The 15,365-nt window shown below is 43.4% G+C and overlaps 1 protein-coding gene across 1 annotated transcript in view; it reads right to left on the reverse strand.

Annotated features, from left to right (window-relative positions):
• Positions 1-903: 903 nt before the first annotated feature.
• The window catches only part of LY96 (lymphocyte antigen 96), a 44,616-nt gene continuing 30,154 nt past the window's right edge, over positions 904-15,365 (reverse strand). The window contains exon 5 of the mRNA XM_073330807.1: positions 904-1,076. Within this exon, the coding sequence (XP_073186908.1) occupies positions 1,005-1,076 (72 nt within the window). The 3' untranslated portion in view covers positions 904-1,004. The remainder of the gene's footprint in view (positions 1,077-15,365) is intronic.

Below are 15,365 nucleotides of genomic sequence, written 5' to 3' on the forward strand. Positions count from 1 at the left end.
ATGAATAAAGTCAAAGAGGAACAGCCACAGAAGGTGCTGATAAAAAGCAAGGAGGGAGATGAGGAGTCAGTGTGGAATTAATCCACAATCAACACCAATATGATCATCATGAACTATATATCAGTGACAGATATAAAACTGTTGGATTTAGCATACCTTTAAGCAACTGATCTTGCATAACAGTGCTACTAGTTTCTCTTACAACCCATATTCCTTAAGTCATTCTCCCCTCCTCCAGGCTTGGCATAACCTTTACATAAATACAATAGCAACAGTTAGCTAAATATGAATGTCTGTAAGACATAAAGTGAACCAAATTTCATTTCAAAGAATGGCTATTGACTTTTTCCATTAAATTAGGTAACAATTTCTAAAGGCCAGGATACTTCACAACAAGGCATACTGTAATGCATCACCAATTTTCTCAGCAACAGCAAGCGAAGGGGAGTTTTTGCTGCCTGCTCCCAGAATTTCCCAATCCTCAGAGCCACTGACTGCCACACATCATGCTACAATAAGTAGAACGGTAAAGAAAATAGGAAAGAATAGAGGAAGTTATCAACTACTTCATGGACATTTCCATCAAAGACCCAGAACTGCTAGGTCTCAAAATGCCTCCATCCATCCAGTCTTCTGAACATTCTTGTTAAACAGCAGAGAATTGGAGCATTTGGCCTCTGCTTAACAGTGGCAGAGATAGCTTTCCTCTGAAACCCATGAACGGATTCAGAACTGGTTTATTTCATTTAACAGCAGCAGCATACTCTTCAGCCATATTTTTGAAGCTCCATCCCTTCAGTTTTCTCCTGGCACATGCAGAACAGGTTAATCAAGCCAACCACAGCTAAAGAACTGATATTATTCATATTTGGAGGACTGAAAATCTATTTTCATTGACTGGACAATAGACAAATGGCAATTCTGCAGCTGACTCTTGGGACAGTATGTAAGATATGCATGGCATGCTGGAAGCATTGTAGTCTGGCTTTGCAAAGGGGAATTTCCTAGATAAGGACAGCATTCAGGAAGAGAAGGAAGGAAGAAGTGAGTGAAAAAAGCATACAGCAGCATATGACCTGTGGAAGAGATAAAAGGTTTGGGATTAGAATAGTACTTTCAATTAATAAGTTTCCTAAAGCTAAATTAAAACTAGAATAAAGTGCCTTCCCATTTGAAATCAGGCATTTGTATCCAAAATATACAAACATGGGCAACATTATAAGCACCCCTACCTTCCCTCAATACCCTGTTCTTCCAGGATCCTGACACAGGATCCTGTTTTGAGGCAAACTGGCTAACAGCTACAGTTATAGCAACAAAACAGAAAGAGCAAACCCTTTTCCTTTCAAATGAGAGCCAGACTTTTGAAATAAAAATTTTGCACTCTTAGCTATTTGAGAAGCCAGTAATTTTCTGTATTTTTATTTTTAGGAAATTCCTAAATCCCCAATGATTTACAGATAACTTAAGCCATACATGTGAACATTGATCTTATGTCTACATTTAGTAGAGTTCTTTAGTAACTAAAGTGACTCTCCATTTAAAAGCAGAAATATGGCAATCTGCTTTTTTCTTCTCTGTACTATTTTTGTACTGCTTCATCACATCAAAGTGATCAGAAAAGCCCGAGAGATAAGAGCAGAATATCCATGTGGAAGAATAATGCAAGATTAGCTCCTGGAGAAGATAAAGCAGAGCACTCTGCTGTGACAAATATCTTAAGGTTTGTCTGTACAAACAGTTAATGTATGGCATGCTGGGGTGCAAACCTACCATCCACTAGCCTGCCTCACACTCACTGTCCATGTGGCCCCTGCTGCCACAAGCTGAAAGCTGCCTTAAGCGCTTTGATCTACTCCCCTTTTAAATGAGAGTGAGTCTCAGGCTCCGACTTTAAGGCCAGAAGGGACCATGATTATCTAGTCTGACCACTTGCACGCCACAGAACTTCATCCACCCATTCCTGTAATAGAACACACTGGGGAACTTTTAGTGTGCAGTAGCACTGTTTGTATAGACAAGCCCTCATTGAGACTGGAAGCTCCTCAGGGCAGGGGCAGTGTGTGTGTGTGTGGGTGTTTGTACAGGGCTAGCCCAGTGGGGCCCTGGCCAATGATTGGAGTGTATAGTGCTACAGCAATACAAATCATTAGAGCTGCGAAGACTCAGAATTTCTAGTATACAGGTGTCAAGGTTCCTTCTCCACTCTGAACTCTAGGGTACAGATGTGGGGACCTGCATGAAAACCTCCTAAGCTTACTTTTACCAGCTTAGGTTAAAACTTCCCCAAGGTACAAACTATTTTACCCTATGCCCTTGGACTTCCACTGCCACCACCAAACGTTTATCTGGGTTTATTTATTAGGAAAGCGTTCTTTGGAAACGTCTTTCCCCCCCAAAATCCTCCCAACACTTGCACCCCACTTCATGGGGAAGGTTTGGTAAATTTGCATAGGTGACCACAGACCAAAACCCTTGGATCTTAAGAACAATGAAAAAAGCATTCAGTTTCTGAAAAGAAGGATTTTAATAGAAGTAGTAAAAAGTAAAAAAGAATCACCTCTGTAAAATCAGGATGGTAAATACCTTACAGGGTAATTAGATTCAAAACATAGAGAATCCCTCTAGGCAAAACCTTAAGTTACAAAAAGAGACACAGACAGGAATATTCATTCTATTCAGCACAACTTAATTTCTCAGCCATTTAAAGAAATCATAATCTAACGCATATCTAGCTAGATTACTTACTAAGTTCTAAGACTCCATTCCTGTTCTGTCCCTGGCAAAAGCATCACACAGACAGACACAAACCCTTTGTTTTTCTCCCTCCTCCCAGCTTTTGAAAGTATCTTGTCTCCTCATTGGTCATTTTGATCAGGTGCCAGCGAGGTTATCCTAGCTTCTTAACCCTTTACAGGTGAAAGGGTTTTTCCTCTGGCCAGGAGGGATTTTAAAGGTGTTTACCCTTCTCTTTATATTTATGACAATAGGAAACCCCAACATTTTGAAATTTGGTTTGGGTTCAAAATTTTCCAAAAGCAGAGATTCCTGAAATGAGAAAATTTGGAACACTGATCCATGGTGTTTTCAAAAGTTCCAGGACCCAACAGCTGCTGAGTGAAATTGATACGATGCTTGCCACTGTCACAGGTGCTCACCTCTTAATAGTTCTGGCACCTGGTGAGCCCGCTGGCCCGTGAGTCTGGAAGCCCCGAGGTCCCAGGACCCTGGGTAGTCCACATGGCAGGACTGCCCTCAAGCCACAGACCCTCGGAGCTCTGGGATCCTCAGCAGCCCACCAGGAAGGCATGGGTGAAAGTAACTTAAAGGACTTACTGGTACTCCGGAGTCGTGAGCTGCAACCGGAAGAGGTGTGGCCTCATCTGGAAGAGGTGGGGCCTTTAAATACCCAGGCCCTTTAAATCAAGATTTAAAGGCCCTGGGGCTCTGGCTATGGCTGGGAGCCCCAGTCCCTTTAAATCACCCCTGGAGCTACCAACTGCAGAGGCGGCTGAGAGCCCCGGGGCTCAGGGGTGATTTAAAGGGCCTGGGGCTCTGGCCGCTGCTATCACAGCGGAGCTCCAGGCTGTTTAAATCACCGCCAGAGCTCTGCCGCCACTACCCCAGGGCTCTGGCAGCGGGGCTCGGGAGGTGATTTAAAGGGCCCAGGGCTCCGGCTGCTGCAGAGAGCCCTGGGCCCTTTAAATCACCCGCCTGGGGAAGCAGGTCCGGTCCAGCACAGCGTACTGGCTCTTGCCGGTACGCCATACTGGACCGGACCTGCTTACTTTCACCTCTGTAGGAAGGTTTCCACAATTCAATGGAAGTTAGTCAAACCTGAAGTGCTTTCAGTGAATCGGCATTTTCCAATTAAACTCCATTCTGACTAGCTCTACAAATAATAGAGAAAAGAGACTTGTTTGCAAGTTTCTGAAAGTTGTTTAATGTATTTTCTTCTGAAAGTTGACCAGCTTGGGAATAGCACTTTTGCTGCTCAACAATCCAATGTCATATTGAGGGGTCTAAGCGGATAAGTTTATGTTGATTCTTCAAACTAGTACATTTTCCTATGGGCTGACACCTTTTATTGTCGAGTCCAGGATTTCACTTTGTAACAAGTCTAACTGATATGGTTTTTTTGTTTGTTTGTTTTTAAAGTAAGTGTAAACTAATACCATGATGATGGGAAACCTAAGTAAAAACAATAATTCTAAGAAGTGTGAACTGCTCTTGTACATCTCAAAAGGATGATAATTCTGAAGCCTAATGACCACATTTAAAGTTATTTCATTGTTGATATACATCATTGCTGCAAGGCAAAAGTGAAAACCATAATATGATGATCGATCTATTGTGAATGATAGCCTATCTTGGTGTCACAACTAAGTGAAACTTGGGTTGTGGGTATAGCCTGGAGGAGTACCACCCTCTCACTTCCCATGCCCCCTCAATCCTACCCTTGAAGGGCCTAAATTACAAAGAGTTCTCAATCTAGCAACTGCATTCTGAATAGGATGGAATCTTGGAATTATAGGTGGAGAGAGACTATCATAAAAGGAATTATCAAATCCAATCAAAACTGCCACCTCCACACTAATGAAGTGCACTTGATGTGGGGGTTGGGGGAAAATCAAGGAATGTCCAAATTTACAGCAATTCTTATGTGGCTGATAAGATGGCTCTGTTAGTGAAGAAACCTATAGTAAAGGGAACAAGGGGAAAAAAAAGTAGAAACTTCAGAAGTAGTTTGTGTGTGTTCTTTGGTTTCACTCAGGACTCAGTTCCTCCCTTATCTACAATTGCACAATGCCCTTTTCTAGCAACAGAAGTTCTATGTACCTAGCTGGGGGTAAAATTGGGCCCCTGGACCTTTTTTAAAATGCTTCCGTGAGATACACATCATGTTATGTTCCATTTTGTATCTTGTAATTCCAAAAGGAAGTTTGAAGACATTTAAATTCAGTCAACACCAGACAGAAGCTACCTTATTTGTTGTGGTTTTCGTTTTAAAAGGGTCTCAATGGGCCTGACTGTGTCCCCTCACTTGAACCTACATAAATCATAAGTAACTCCACTTAAATGAGTGAGTTCATAGGAGTGGAAAAGCAGCATGAGAGGAAAAATAGGACCCCTAGTGAATGAATTCATCTTTACCTGAAGGCCAAATGTTAGCAGCACCTCTGCCTTCCAAGTCAGAACTGAATCCATATACCAGAATGGTGTTAGGGAGGAGTTGTGCAAGATGTAAAACTGAGATCCTAGCCACTGTTGGTTAATAACTATACCATAGGGTGCTTGAGGTGTTACCCCAAAGGCACTGGCCATATGTCATTTCAGTTAACTACCTTTTGAAAACATTACTTCACTTGTTGCTTTAAATGTTTCACTTTGAGGCATTAACATTGCTATATAGTCTTTTGATAGAGCCAGTAAAATGGCTGCCATAAATCTAAATCCTGTGTGGTAGGGTCATGGGGCACTCTACTCACCGCAGGACAGTACTGCCTCCTGATAGTTCAGGGGATTAGCTCTGCCAGACCAATGCTCCTTCTGGTGGTCGCACTCTCTCTCTTTCCCTCTCTGCAGCTTCTCTCTTGTTCCAGGAACTGCAGCCTTCTCTTTAAGAAAAGGAGTACTTGTGGCACCTTAGAGACTAACATTTATTTGAGCATAAGCTTTCGTGAGCTACAGCATCACTTCTCTTTGTGACTCATCCCCCTGGCCAGGTCACTACATAGTTTCCCCTTCCAGGGGTGTATACGATATAAGTGGGGGAATGGTTCCACCATTGTGGGGAACATTCCTGGCTTATATACTAGAATCATAGAATATCAGGGTTGGAAGGGACCTCAGGAGGTCATCTAGTCCAACTCCCTGCTCAAAAGCAGGACCCATACCCAATTAAATCATCCCAGCCAGGGCTTTGTCAAGCCTGACCTTAAAAACTTCTAAGGAAGGAGATTCCACCACCTCCCTAGGCAACGCATTCCAGTGTTTTACCACTACCCTGGTGGAATTGGCTAGCAGAAGGATCCGAGTCCTCGCTTCCCCCTCCCTTTTACCCAGAGGCCCGCCTAACCTCAAGGGCTGCCCTCCCACTCTTCTGTGTTGCAGTCCTTGTAACCCCAACAAGGTTGGGCCCAGGATTCCTGGGGGCTCAACACCACCCCCCAGTCTTGTCATGGTCACTTACGACGGGGGCTAGGGTGTCCCCACTCCAGGGTACTCTCTCCACACTGGACACTTCCCTGACCCACTGATCATTACATACAGTTCAAAGCAAATACAATTTATGAAACAGCAACCAATTTAAAAAATGGGGAAGGTTAAAGGAAAACATGTAACCCTGCTCTGTGGCCACGGCAGAACCACAAACAGCTGTCTCTGGAATGTAAGGGAAGTTCAGTCTGCACCTCACGTTCCAGGCCTCCTACCCAGGGCCTGGCTGTGCTGCAGGGATGCTGCGGGTTGGACACTTGCTCTCGCGGTGGCCACACGCCCTCAGGCTCTAGGTGGAAGGACCCCTCTTCCCAGCGTCGCCCGTGCCCCGTCGGGGTTATGATCCACCTCCAAGTCTGGCCTGCAAGGTATCTTGGCTGGGGGCATCTCTCTGCGCTGGGCCTGCTGCCCCAGGTCCCCCTCGCTTTCCCCAGCTACTCACCACACCCGACGCCAGACTGCTCCAGCCGCAGCTTCACTCTGCCTCCAGCTCAGCTCCCCAGGCTGCTATTCTGGTTCTCTCTGGCTCTGGCTGCTGCTCTCTCCTTATCTTGGTCTTGCTGTGGCCCAGGCAGCTCCAGCTGACATGGAGGATGGGACCCCAGGCTCCTGACACCCACATTGGCCGGCCTGCCCTGTCAGTCTTGCTGACTTGGAGCATTGGCCTCTCCCCATTGGCCCTGGGGACTGTCAGTCTCAGTGTCTTGATTTCTCATCTTTACCCTTTCTTTTGGTACTGGGAGAGGGCCAACCAAAAAACCACACTAAGTTTCAGTAAGGGCTCAACAGTCCCCTTACACAAAGTCCCTTCTCACCAGCAGCCTCAGGCAGTCTTCCCTTTCACTGCCCCTTGGTGCCCCTTCCTCGGTGGCTGATAGAGGACAGGCTTGGGTTCCCCGACTCTGGGTTCCAGCCTGGGGATCCTACAACACACAGCCAGGGTCTGTTCAGTCCCCAACCTTGCTGCTTACTCCCTGGGCTGCTTCCTACTCTACATCCTGCAGGGTCTCTTCTCCACCCAAGGGTTGCCAGGCATCCGGTTTTCGACCAGAAAACACCCGGTCAAAAAGGGACCCTAGCAGCTCTGGTCAGCACCGCCAACCGGGCCATTAAAAGTCTGGTCAGCGGTGCAGCGGGGGCCCGGGACTAAGGCCCTGAGTCCTCACCCCCTTCCCCAGCCCAGAGCCGTCTCCTGCACCCCAAATCCCTCATCCCCGGCTCCATCCCAGAGCCCACACCCCCATCTGGAGCCCTCACTCCCCTCCCTCACCCCAACCTCCTGCCCCAGCTAGGTCAAAGTGAGTGAGGGCAGGGGAGAGTGAGCAACAGAGGGAAAGGGGATGCAGTGAGTGGGGACAGGGCCTTGGAGATGGGGCAGGGCAGAAGCAGGGTCACAAGGATGGGGCGGGGCGGGGCAGGGCAGGGGTGTTCAGTTTTGTACGATTAGAAAGTTGGCAACCCTACACCACCCTGCTCTCTTCAGGGTACACCCTTTCCCCAGGGCCCTACCCCTTCCCTGGGTTCCCACCTTCTCTCTCTACTAAACCACAAACCATCCTCCTGGGTTTATACTAGCTCAGCCCACCTCTGCTCAGGTGAGCTTCCTTCTAATCAAGGCTCTCCACTCAGCCTATATTTCACTTATTTGCTGCTTAACCGGCTAATTGGGCCTGCCTAGCCTAATCCAGCCCTCACAGAAGCAGTGTGAAGAGTACACCTCATTCACTGAGCAATCCCCAAATTCCAAGCTTTGTGCCTCCCACTAGGCCTAACATTCTTGTTTTCTTTCCACAGCCTTTGGTGAGGCTGGAAATAACTCCAAAATATAAATGCTGTATTCAGATATGCCTAATACTTCATCTATGCAGAGACAAAAAGGTTCAGTTAGTAAAAGGGACCATTTAGGAGCTCCTTCAGGGAGCCACACATACCACCTGAGCAAGAGTACAAAAATGAGTGTCCATATTTATACATACAATGGGGCCCAGTCCCCCTCTGTACAGTCAGCACTTTCATAACCACCAAGTCCCATGTGTTGCCAAGCCAAGTGAGTCTGGGTAGTCTAGTCACTGTTTCTAGGGTACAATTCCAAGCTCAGACCACTTGTCTGATGCCCTTCCTTGGGACATGGGACTCTGCAGTCCAGCTACACTAGATCATGAAACCAGTTCCTCAGACCTCTTGAGAGCACACTCTCCCGCAGAACTGCACCTGTTCTGTGGGGGCTCTGAGCTTCTAGTTTAATCCCTTCAGGGACAACATGGCAGGAAAGCAGGAAACACGGGTTTAGCAAAGGAATTTCTTAAGCACAGTCACTTTACTCATAAAAAGTTACAAATTTTTGAGACATAATAAAAGTCCTGAGGTACACCCTCCCTTAATCTGAGCTTCTGAACACCCCTTCTGTGTTTGTCTGCATTTTGGGCCAGGTAGAGTTTCTCATACTCTCTTTTCTTCTGCACATCCTGTTTCCACATGGTGACATTTGCTCTTCCTACCTCCATTCAGAGCAGCACCCCTTCTTAAGTACAGTCTCTGTCTCCTTTTAGCCATGTTCTCAGCTGGTGAGCTCCAGCCTCCCCACCTCGCAGCCCCAAGGCAGGCTTGCCCCAGCTGTAGAGGGGAGTGAATAACAACAACGTTTCTTGGCACTGGACCAGCAATTGACAGTCATTCAGCATGGATAGCCCCAGTTTGGTCTGTTCTGGCTTCCTTTTTGAGAGGACCTTCAATGGAGGTGTTAAGGTCCTGTCCTGGAATGCAGTGCAGTGACCTTGCATTTGGCAAGTTTCGACACACAATACAAAATAGAGCTGTTAATATAAAATGGAGTTCACAATTTGATAAAGACATATCTTGCTCTGTCACAATACTATATTATCTAAAAGAGTACAAAGGCCCCCTGGCCTGTCCCAAATCAGTATAACTCCTGGCTATTGCTGTGCTCACTAATGCTTGGATGCAGTGTGAACTTAGAATCACAGATCCCAGTCTCTGCTGTGTAGCCAAGTGTCCAAACCCATGGGTTGCTCTGCCTAGGCTATACCCACAGCCTGCTTCCTGGGTCAATCTCTTAACCCTACATTTAGGCATACTCCCTCCACTAACATGTCAGCAGCATGTTCTCCCAGCATAGCCTGCCAATCCCATAATCTTTTCTCAGCATCACCCTAGGCCAAACCCATAATCTTCTCTCAGCGTCACCCCTCTGCCAGCTGATTGGCCCAAAGTCAATCAGGTGGCCTTTAACCAATCCCAAGAACTCACTTAGTGGGGGATGACCCTCCTCTCTGGAGCCATAGACCCCTCTTCCAATGAGAGGAATCCTGGCAGCAGGAAGTCAGGAGTGACATTTCCTTACAATCCTCTAACTAACCATGGTTCTGGGATAGAGGGGCTCGCTCATCTACTGCCCAACCCCGTGAGTTGTTGGGCATGGTGGGTATGGCCAGGCCTTCCATGCGAACATATGCATGGGGAGGTTCTACATTTGGCAGCCAAAAGGAGAAGAACGGGGGGGCTGGCAGGCCTACATTGTGCTCTTGGCACTGTTATGGACTTCTGTGGTGTTTTATAGGCCAAGGCCAAAAAGAAGTCTGTTGGTAGCTATGGAGGAGCTGTGTGATGAAGGCAAGTAGTTACCATTTCAAGACTAAGAATATAGTCCCAAAAAGCATACTGCTTGAACTTTCTAGCCCTCTCTTATGTTCATTTTTAAACTGGTATTTTAGTCTGACTATTTTATACATTCTGACTATTTCTACTGCATTCATGGGGAAATACGGAGATCCTCCAGTGGCAAAAAGATTCCACTGAAGTCCTATAGCTGTTAATTAATTAAAGATTATGTATCCAAGTGATAAAAGTGTGAGATTCGTATTTCAAATATATGGAGTTAAACCCTTCTATTACTGTTGTACTTTTATTACAGTTTTGATTATTTTTTCCATTAGTGCAAGTTTAGATTAATTTTTACTCCTCTTCCAAATTTAAAAAAAAAAACCATATCCAAAATATCTTGTACAAAAAAGCCAAGTTAGAAAGAACAGTTCAGCCATAAAGATAGTATGGGTCCAAATGACATTAGTGGACTTGTACCCACTGTCATCAACTGAATTTGTCCAATAACTGTAAAAACAACTACATTAGAAAAGGGTTAGCTGTTTCAATTGTCCAGTAAAAGAAGACTTAAGGGCTGATTCTGAGAAAACCTGAGACCTATAAAGTTCATATAAAAATAAACTGACTTCATCTGCTCTTAGGATTTTTCAGTACACTATGAATAGAGTCAGTCACTATGAATTCTGGATACTTAGCACCTCTCACTGCATGCTCAGTCCTCCATTAGAAGTAACCTTAATTCCACTGGTTTCAGAGTAACAGCCGTGTTAGTCTGTATTCGCAAAAAGAAAAGGAGTACTTGTGGCACCTTAGAGACTAACCAATTTATTTGAGCATAAGCTTTCGTGAGCTACAGGTCACTTCATCGGATGCATACTGTGGAAAGTTTAGAAGATCTTATTATATACACACAAAGCATGAAAAAAATACCTCCTCCCACCCCACTCTCCTGCTGGTAATAGCTTATCTAAAGTGATCACTCTCCTTACAATGTGTATGATAATCAAGGTGGGCCATTTCCAGCACAAATCCAGGGTTTAACAAGAACGTCGGGGGGGGGGGAGGAAAAAACAAGGGGAAATAGGCTACCTTGCATAATGACTAAGCCACTCCCAGTCTCTATTCAAGCCTAAGTTAATTGTATCCAATTTGCAAATGAATTCCAATTCAGCAGTTTCTCGCTGGAGTCTGGATTTGAAGTTTTTTTGTTGTAAAATAGCGACTTTCATGTCTGTAATCGCGTGACCAGAGACATTGAAGTGTTCTCCGACTGGTTTATGAATGTTATAATTCTTGACATCTGATTTGTGTCCATTTACTCTTTTACGTACAGACTGTCCAGTTTGACCAATGTATTTCCTTTGTTTTCCTACTCGGTGCTCCCCTGTGCATGTTTATGAAACTTAGGAGAGGACCAAATTAGCTCTAATCTTTAAGGGTGAAATTCACCCCTGTGTAGAAGGTCCACATGAACAAGGAAATGGCCGGATGTGGGCTTTCTGCACAGAGGGTGAATTTTACCTTACATGATTAAATATTCTTATTTGAACGTAATTGTTTTCTCATATAAAATGTTTTTGATCAGATAATTCCTTTTTCCTTATTCTGCTTTGTTTTGTTTTCCTTTATAGAGATATCTGTCAAATGTAGAGATGAAGAGGATTATACACATAATGAACATAGCTGCCATAAAAAGCTGTATGTATAAGAAATTTATTTTAACTGTATTAAATAAAACCTAAAGAGACAAACATTTCAAGGACTAGTCTGTGGCTAATATTGAAAAAAAAATTAAAAATATGTGAAAGGGCATGCAGGTGGTGTGGAGGTGGTAACTGAAGATAACAGCAGAAACCAGGAAAATTTTTAAAATACAGTAGAACCTCAGAGTTACAAACACCAGAGTTAAGAACTAACTGATCAGCCACACATCTCATTTAGAACTGGAAGTACACAATAAGGCAGCAGCAGCCGACCAAAAAAAAAAACAACCAACAACCCGCAAATACAGTATAGTACTGTATTAAACTTAAACTACTAAAAATATAAAGGGAAAGTTTTTTAAAACAAGATAAGGAAACCGTTTCTGTGCGTGTTTCATTTGAATTAAGATTGTTAAAAGCAGTATTTTTCTTCTGCATAGTAAAGTTTCAAAGCTGCATTAAGGTTCGGTTGTAAACTTTTAAAAGAACAATCACAATGTTTTGTTCAGAGTTACGAACAACCTCCATTCCTGAGGTGTTGGAGAATATGAGGTTTTACTGTAATAGTCTGTAAAAGGGAATGGCACTCAATGTTGCTTTTAAAAATAATATCCCACAGACATAACCCTGGAGGACATATTTACAGTTCTTTCATGGTAAAAAAAAAAAAAATGTGCTCCTTTATGGTCACAGGTGTTTTATGCATCAGTCTGAGCAGTGGCCTTATTCCAAATTCCAACACAGGAATTGCTTTGCATGCTAAAGTTTCATTTTTAAATGGCCATTGTACAATTTATTTATTCCTCTTTCAGCTTTTAGCCCTTACAACAAGAACAGCTTTGGGTTATCTTAAGCTTTCTCGCTGTATGCACACTAGATTGCTACACATTATTCTTTGTAATTTTTTGTCTTAATAATTACTAGTGCTTTCTTTGTTATCCTGAGCAGCCCTACCAGAAATGGAAACAATAGCTCCAAGGCAGTGGAGGCTATTCACTTTCTTTTCACTGAATAATTGTTTCCTCTCCTGGCTCCAGGGTCTATAGTGACTCATGTGCAGAGCAGCTCATCTTCAGCACCTTTTACATTTTCATGCTTATCTTTAGGAGCAGATGACTTTTCATTTCCATACCTATCACTAATATTCTCTTGACTGTTGTGTATGAGTATAATCATAGATAGATCATAACATAATCTAGATCTTCTATAACTTCTTCTCTACTCAGTTATAATCTTCTTTGCAGGATCTCCACTGCTCTCCCCATTAGCCAGTCTGGCCCCAGTTCAGCAAGGTACTTAAAACATACCTAGCTTTAAGCATGCAGTCCCATTGACTTCAGTGGTACATTGCTGAATCAGGGCTTCTGTCACTAATCAAAGAGAATTACAGGTGTCATCTCTCCTTGCTGAACAACCTGACTGGATGGTGAACCCATTCTAAATGTTGGCCAGCAAACAACCATCCAACATGCTACAATTCTGTAAAAGCTTTAGGTGCTATTAGCTGGCTTTTTGTAGTCCAAGTAATCATAGGATGTTTAGGCTGTCCTCAATCTACAAATACATTCTTTCTCAGAGCGCACAATATGGCTTCACTGACACTTTTTATTATCCAATACTATTTATTATCCAACACTATTACAGAGAACAAGTGTATCTGTTACCTGAATCCTTACTAGTCCAACAGAAGGCTCATACTGGACTGCTGTCTGTTCAGTATATTAGTATCCATTATGTATGGTTTATTCATAACTAGTGTAAGGACCAAGGTTTCATGTGAATGTTTCAGTGTCCTGTTTCAAAACTCAGGCCTATGCATAAGTCAGGTGACCAAGGTCACATGACAGCATCCCAGCTTGTACAGGGGCTGTCTGTTCACTCAGAAGAGGAAACCTACAAGGAGCAGGAAGAGTCTAAAATTAGCGAGGATAGTGGTAGGCTAAGGAAGCTTGCCAAGATTCAAGTGGCTCCTAGTGAAGAGAGCTGGGGAGATACCTGCAGGAGAGGCTTTAGGACCTGACTTTGGGACAGAAGTGTGTTCTGTTATGTCCAGTGCTGCAAAACAGAAAGGAATTGTGTGTTACAGGGAGAATTGGGGGAAGTACCACAGCCTGTAAGAGCCAAAGGAATAGTCAATGTATATTTTGTTTTGTGATGTAATAAATGAGACTCTAAGAGAGAGAAAGTTATTTTGAAATGCCTGGAAGCATATGAATTCATCCAAGAGGGGACACTGAGGCAAGACTCACCAGATGCTAAGAAAGGGGTTAGCTGATCCCATGGCACTCTGAAGCCTATTTGTTTTTTAAACAGTTTCATCCATCACTAGCATTCACTAACATTCTCATTCTAGATTACTTAAGGCACTGAAATTTCTCCATAGTTCAAATACAAACTGATTCTTTTTGGTCTGGTATTTTCACATATATCAGGTTTCATGACAGATGTTTTCAGCTGAGCTAAATTTTGATCATGATGACATGATGTGCTATGCCACATTCAAATACTTGCTTAGCTTGTGGGTTCCTAGACTTAGTCCCTGTGCAGCTTTTTAGGTGCACAGAGGTTGAAATAGGATTCCTGTGGAACAAGGCACGATTTCTGCAGATGAAAAAAGAACGAGGAGTACTTGTGGCACCTTAGAGACTAACAAATGTATTTGAGCATAAGCTTTCATGGGCTAAAACCCACTTCCTAATGTATTTTCCACTGCATGGATCCAATGAAGATATATATAATTATCGTTATAATTCTTGACATCTGATTTGTGTCCATTTATTCTTTTACATAGAGACTGTTCGGTTTGGCCAGTGTACATGGCAGGGGGGCATATATCACACTGGTAGCTGTGCAGGTGAACGAGCCTCTGATAGAGTGGCTGATGTGATCACAAGAATTATAACATTCAAAAACCAGTCGGAGAACACTTCAATGTCCCTGGTCACTCAATTACAGACCTAAAAGTTGCAATATTACAACAAAAAAACTTCAAAAACAGACTCCAACGAGAGACTGCTGAATTGGAATTAATTTGCAAAATGGACACCATTAAATTAGGCTTGAATAAAGACTGGGAGTGGATGGGTCATTACACAAAGTAAAACTATTTCCCCATGCTTATTTCCCCCCCTACTGTTACTCACACCTTCTTGTCAACTGTTGGAAATGGGCCATTCTCATTATCACTACAAAAGGTTTCTTTCTCCTGCTGATAATAGCTCACCTTAATTGATCACTCTCGTTATAGTGTGTATGGCAACACCCATTTTTTCATGTTCTGTGTGTGTGTATATATCTTCCTACTGTATTTTCCACTGCATGAATCTGATAAAGTGGGTTTTAGCCCACAAAAGCTTATGCTCAAATAAATTTGTTAGTCTCTAAGGTGCCAAAAGTACTCCTCGTTCTTTTTGCTGATACAGACTAACACAGCTCCCACTCTGAAACCTGTCACAGATGAAAAAGCCATTTGATATATTGTACTGTTTGAGAAGTAATATGTGATCCCATAATTAAAGACTTCATTGTAAGGAATTGGCACAAAGGGGCAGAATTAAAGTTGAGCGACAACCTTAATTTTGGGTTTCACACTAGCAGCCGTGTTAGTCTGTATTCACAAAAAAGAAAAGGGAGTACTTGTGGCACCTTAGAGACTAACAAATTTATTTGAGCATAAGCTTTCGTGAGCTACACCTCACTTCATCGGATGCATTCAGTGAAAAATACAGTGGGAAGATTTATATACATAGAGAACATGAAACAATAGGTGTTACCATACACGCTGTAACCAGAGTGATCACTTAAGGTGAGCTATTACCAGCA

The sequence above is a fragment of the Lepidochelys kempii genome, chromosome 2 (genome assembly GCF_965140265.1).
Source record: "Lepidochelys kempii isolate rLepKem1 chromosome 2, rLepKem1.hap2, whole genome shotgun sequence".
Taxonomy (NCBI): Eukaryota; Metazoa; Chordata; order Testudines; family Cheloniidae; genus Lepidochelys; species Lepidochelys kempii.